The following is a 5,317-nucleotide window of genomic DNA, read 5'->3' as shown; positions in this document are numbered from 1 at the left end:
ATCTATCTATCTATCTATCTATCACTTATCCATCATTTTTCCAATTATGTACCCCTCTTTGATATTAGATTAGATATACTTTATTGATCCTAAATTGGGAAATTTCAGTACTAAAGCGGCAAAATATAAGACACGTAGCATATAAACAGAATATACACGAAATAATAAATATTATAGAATACAAGAACTATTAAAAAAAATAAAGATAAACAAGTACAAAGGAAAGAATGGGATATTCAAGTGGCAAATAAAAATGTACAACCTACTTAAATAGTACTTATAAAGGCATAAATAACCCATGTTTGTGCAAGTTGCACTTAGTGCAGTAATGTGATATATATCTCTTAATATAGCCAGGCATTTTGTAAAAAGTTTTGGTGCTGGTAAAGGTGTACATGGATAAAAAATATGTTTCAAAAGGGGTACGCTATTGAGAGGAGTTGAGAACCTCTGAATTAGACATATCAAGCTCTGAGGTTTACTATTAACGAGAGTGCCCTGAACGCAACAGAAGCCAGCCTCGTTGTGAAAACCAGGACAAGTCCTCATCCCTGTAACCGAAAATTAAAAAAAAAAAAAGGCAGGGAGACGGAGGGGTGGAGTACAGGAAGCCGCTGTCCTCGAATGTCTGAACATGGGCGAAATCTAACAACGGCATAAATCACAGCTTCTTTCTTACTTCCTTTTGCGAGCCAGAAGCTGCGGAGATTTGTGATCTTTTTTTTTTTTTTAAGGAACATTTAACCGAAACAGCGAGAAGATGTCTCGGGGTGTGATCCAGCCCAGCCAGCAGAAGCTGGCAGAAAAGCTCACCATCCTCAACGACCGAGGCATCGGGATGTTGACCCGTGTTTACAATATCAAAAAGGTTCGCACACACACGCAGTTAAATCCTCATTAACCACATACAATTTGTTTATATAATCGTTAACGATATATATAGACATTATTATTGCACCTGCGCCCCCACACGAGTGTCAATATTAACGTTGGAGACTGTATGAATGCTTGATTAGCGAGCCCTGACTGTTGCTGTATGGTTAGCTAATGCTAGCTATATTAATGCAATGTTATCCTTGGTATTTTGTATATTAGCCAGTGTTAAGTATGTACATTTTAAACGGGTAATATGTACCTGTGTTATCCCAAATGTGTCCCCTTAGCAACCCTGGAAACAAGCACTGCTAATCATAGGCTGTCGCGTTAGCTTGCGGTAAAGTGGCCCATCTGTTTTACGATGTAAAGGGATTTCCAGTTGTATTAAAGACACATTGTAGACTTAATGTGAACGGCATAGTAAATGTCTGTCAATTACAATACAAGTGAATCTGTGAAAGTAAGCTCCCCGCGGGTGAAATCGGCAAAGCTCGAGGCCTGCAGTAGCGTTACTAGCTAGCTAACGTCGGCTGGTAATGGCGGCGTCTGCTAGCTAAGCTAACCACGGCTAAGCTAACTACGGCTAAGCTAACCACGGCTAAGCTAACCACGGCTAAGCTGCTGGCAGTCGGGCGTCGTCTCTGCTCCACCAAAACACGAAGCACCCCAAAACACGGCTGCAGTCCGATGATAATCCCCTTGTATATAATTTAGTGTTTTATTTTTCACCAAAGCTGGCAGCTAACGTTATATACATTTTCCTTGCTGACTAAATTGTAAGAAAATGAAGCCAAAGTAACAAGCAAGTCTGCTTATTGTCGTTTAATAATGCAAACCCATAACCACCAATGTGATGAAAAAAACATCTTTTAAGTAAGAAAGTAAGACACTTTATCAAAAATAATGGGAAGTCTTCTCAAAATATACTAAGTCATTATTTTGAGATACTATTTTGGAAAATGTTCTCATTCTTATGAGGTTCTAAGTTATTATTTTTAACATAGGCTTCTAAGTCATTTTGAGAAATGCTATCGCAATATTCTGAGGTACTTTCTCATTTTGAGACACTAAGTCATTATATTTTATATACTAAATTATTTAAGTCAAAATAATGACTTGAGAAAAGTCTGTCATTATTTTGAGATACTTTCCTAAGATTTTGAGATACTATCTCATTATGATGACTTACACGATCTTATTTTCACGTCATTGGCGGAAATGGGCTTCCATAGTCGTTTGATTAATTAATCCATAAAGTAGCTGAATATATTATTAAAATAAAACAGAAGGGAATGAAGCGCCCTAGCATTATCTAGCAGGTGTTTTACTCGCTTCATGTGGAAAACATGATGGACTTGTCAGGTCATTATTGAATTTGCCAACTGCAGCTTAAAACTAGACCAATTTCAAAGATTGTTCCCATTAATCACTTGGACACAAAAACGTAGGAAAATAGGATCCAGGTTGAAAGAAAAAAAACAACATTAATGGGTAGACTTATTGTTTTAAGCACGCAAATAGAGCATTTTGTATTTAAAGCCCCTGTCAGGGACATAAACATAACATCTACTGCATCAGTACTATAGACACAGTAATATAAAAAATATAACATGTATTTAATGTTACTAACTTTTAACTGTGTTGCTCAAGAATTACACCAAGTGTGTGTGTGTGTGTGTGTGTGTGTATATGTGTGTGTGGGAGGGAAAGAGTAGTGGGTCTGTTTGTATGGGACGAGCCTTTGTGCCTGGGTATGTATGATGAATTAAAAAAAAAGACGGAGAGAGAGAGAGAAAGAGGTCAGTCATATCTTAACAAAGTTGTAGTTAGAGTAGAAGTTAAACTGTCTGAAAGCCTATACTGTTTCCTATTTATTGCCATATGAGTTGTCTTGTACTGTTCAGAAGTTAATTCCAAAGTATGTGGTATAACAATGATGTTGGTTTATTTATCACCAGATAATTTGATTCTTACCTAAAATGTGAGATAACTTGTATCAGCAGAAAACACCATTGTAAAATGTTAACTTTTTACTTTCCATGGTGGACAAATCAGTGTTTTTATTCACTATGGTTATGAGACAGTATGAGCCGTCAGACACAATCACGGAGATTTTGCTGCCGATTACTCTTCTTAGTACTACGCCCTTCCTTTCCTTCCTTCCTTCCTCCTTCCTTCCTTTTTCTTTCTGTCTGTCCCATCATCTTCATATATATCCTGATCTGCCTCACCATAAGGTTTCTGAAAATATCCACCATGAAATGCTGTTCATGTTTTGTTGTTTTTTTCATCCCAAAAGTAGAAATTAAAGAACCGGGACAGTAATCTTTGCTACAATCAGTGGGCTGACTCTGTTCCCCTCAAAAGCAATTTTTAGACAAGTTTAACCTTTTTACTTCTGAAATTCCAACATAAATTACCTGCTAAAGTGCTCACAAAGTTGTCTCTTATTTAATCAGTGGAGTAATTAATTGTATTTCTTAATGAAACCACAGGTGACCAGACTTGGTTGTCTGGTTTCTACCTTTTGGGAGAGAGCCATTCATGCTCACTAATGGTAATATTATCATCTAAAATCGCAGCAATGTTCTGATTCCTTTATACACATGTTAACTCATTACACACCATTAACTAGCTGCAGAAAACCTTACATTCCTTTCCTAAAAGTTTCTGTAACAGTCCCCTCAAATAATCTTGGCTGAGTGGCATTCAAGTTTTTGTTTGCTGTGCTGATCTTTTTGCCAGTGGACCTTCTAACATCATATTTTGTCTTGCACACAGCGCTTACAGGGTATTCATTTTCCTTAACCTTGCTTACACCCCTGCAATCCCCATAGTCTCCTAAACTAGTGGGCAGTTAGTCAAAAACATACGTTTTCAAATGCATCAATACCACAGTAAAACAAAAACTGCCCCTGTGTGTAAGGAGTCAACTTACACACAGTGAAAAGTTTTTAGCAGCTAGGCTAAATGCTCTTCATCCACCAGCGATACAATCTACTGTAGACTGGACGCAACAAAATGAGAACGCCTGTAAAGTACAAAGCAGTTTGGTGTAAAAGCCCTGCTGCAGAAATCCCCCCCTTTTTGTAAAGCTTTAAAAATGTTTTTATTGATCATTTTAGGCTGGACTTTGACTTTTGTCAGTTTGAAATTATTTCAAAAGTACCATTAAGTGAAATACCAAACCCCAAAGACTTTCAGAGAATTTCAGAATTTCAAATACATTTGATCTTAGCTATAATAATTATTTGGCTTGCATATCGGTCACTTAATTTAGCTTAATTTTTTTTTAACAATGCGGACAGTTTTGTTTTTCAGTGGTGCAGTGGTGTGTGTGAGATCAGGACTTTTCTTCTTCTACTGGCTGTGTGGTGCCAACATTTCCTACTGCTTCATGCTGCTCATCTTACAGCAGCGGTTTTCTGATCAACAAAATCTCTCTCTCTCTCTTTTTGTTGCCCAGAACACACTGGAAAGTGTAGCCTGGTAATGGGCTTACCTACGGTGGCTCAGAGGGGACACTAGCTGCAGTCACACATGAGTAATTACCTACTGGGAAAATAATTTAATGAACAGCTCCCCTAATTGCTAGGGGCGTTTTTACCCCTCATTCTTAATTTCAAGGGCATTTTATGAGCTGTTAAGGGCAAACTGCCCCAGACCTCCATACATTTCTCAAGGTCTGAATGGCATGTGCCCCTGGGAAAAGTGCAGTTCAAACTGAATTGTATCAGATTTGTATTTATTCTGTTTGATTTGAAGAGGAAAAACTCAGTGACCTGTGCAGTCATCCCAGACAGAAAGGGGTCAAATGTGTAATACTTGTTCCGAATTTGATAAATTGCGTTCAAAAGACTTTATGTGGGTAAAATATGACTGGATTGTTAATCACTCACCCATTTTTGTCTCGCTGTCTTGTTTTTCCTAAACTGTTCTTGTTCCTCTTTTTTGTCCTACTTCCGAAGAAGAAACTCAACAGATGAGAAAACGGGCCGATCAAAAATGTGCAGTTAATTATGCATTTTAAGTGAAACGCTTCATTAGAATCATCAAAATTTGGCAACAACCTGGTCATTGTCCAAAGTGACAGAAGTGGCCAACATCACTTTTTCAGCAACAAGGAGAAGAAATGATCAAACCAAAGAATGAGCTGAAGCACTACGTCATGTGAACCAACGTCCAACTTTATTTTACTTGAATAACTGTCTATTTCTGGAAAACAATTGGATCATTTAACTGCCTCACCATGGGTTGTAATCACCCATATGGGGGCTGGGATTTCTTATTTCTTTTTTTTATACGTTTTTACATTTCCAGTTATCACATAAAACAATCTCTTATTCTCTATTTTACAAATAACCATAGAAAAACAATCCCAACAAGAGAAGGACAAAGACAAACTCAAAATCAACGTGATGGACGAAAGACATTAAAAAAA

At 37.4% G+C, this 5,317-nt stretch overlaps 2 protein-coding genes across 7 annotated transcripts in view; one reads left to right on the top strand and one right to left on the bottom strand.

The window, feature by feature from the left end:
- LOC116705014 (dual specificity protein phosphatase 19) overlaps positions 1 to 1,434 on the bottom strand; it is a 15,677-nt gene extending 14,243 nt beyond the window's left edge. Inside the window, exon 1 of the mRNA XM_032540850.1 lies at positions 1,136 to 1,434. The gene's annotated coding sequence lies outside the window, so the exon portion shown is untranslated. The remainder of the gene's footprint in view (positions 1 to 1,135) is intronic.
- Positions 537 to 5,317, top strand: part of nckap1 (NCK-associated protein 1) — a 34,495-nt gene continuing 29,714 nt past the window's right edge. For 5 of the 6 annotated variants that reach the window (XM_032540816.1, XM_032540815.1, XM_032540814.1 and 2 more), the window contains exon 1: positions 537 to 868. In XM_032540816.1, the coding sequence (XP_032396707.1) occupies positions 761 to 868 (108 nt within the window). In that variant the 5' untranslated portion in view covers positions 537 to 760. The remainder of the gene's footprint in view (positions 869 to 5,317) is intronic. The other variant, XM_032540817.1, reaches the window with a different exon arrangement.

Source organism: Etheostoma spectabile, chromosome 17 (assembly GCF_008692095.1).
Source record: "Etheostoma spectabile isolate EspeVRDwgs_2016 chromosome 17, UIUC_Espe_1.0, whole genome shotgun sequence".
NCBI classification, from domain to species: domain Eukaryota; kingdom Metazoa; phylum Chordata; class Actinopteri; order Perciformes; family Percidae; genus Etheostoma; species Etheostoma spectabile.
This window is presented reverse-complemented; position numbering and strand designations above follow the sequence as displayed.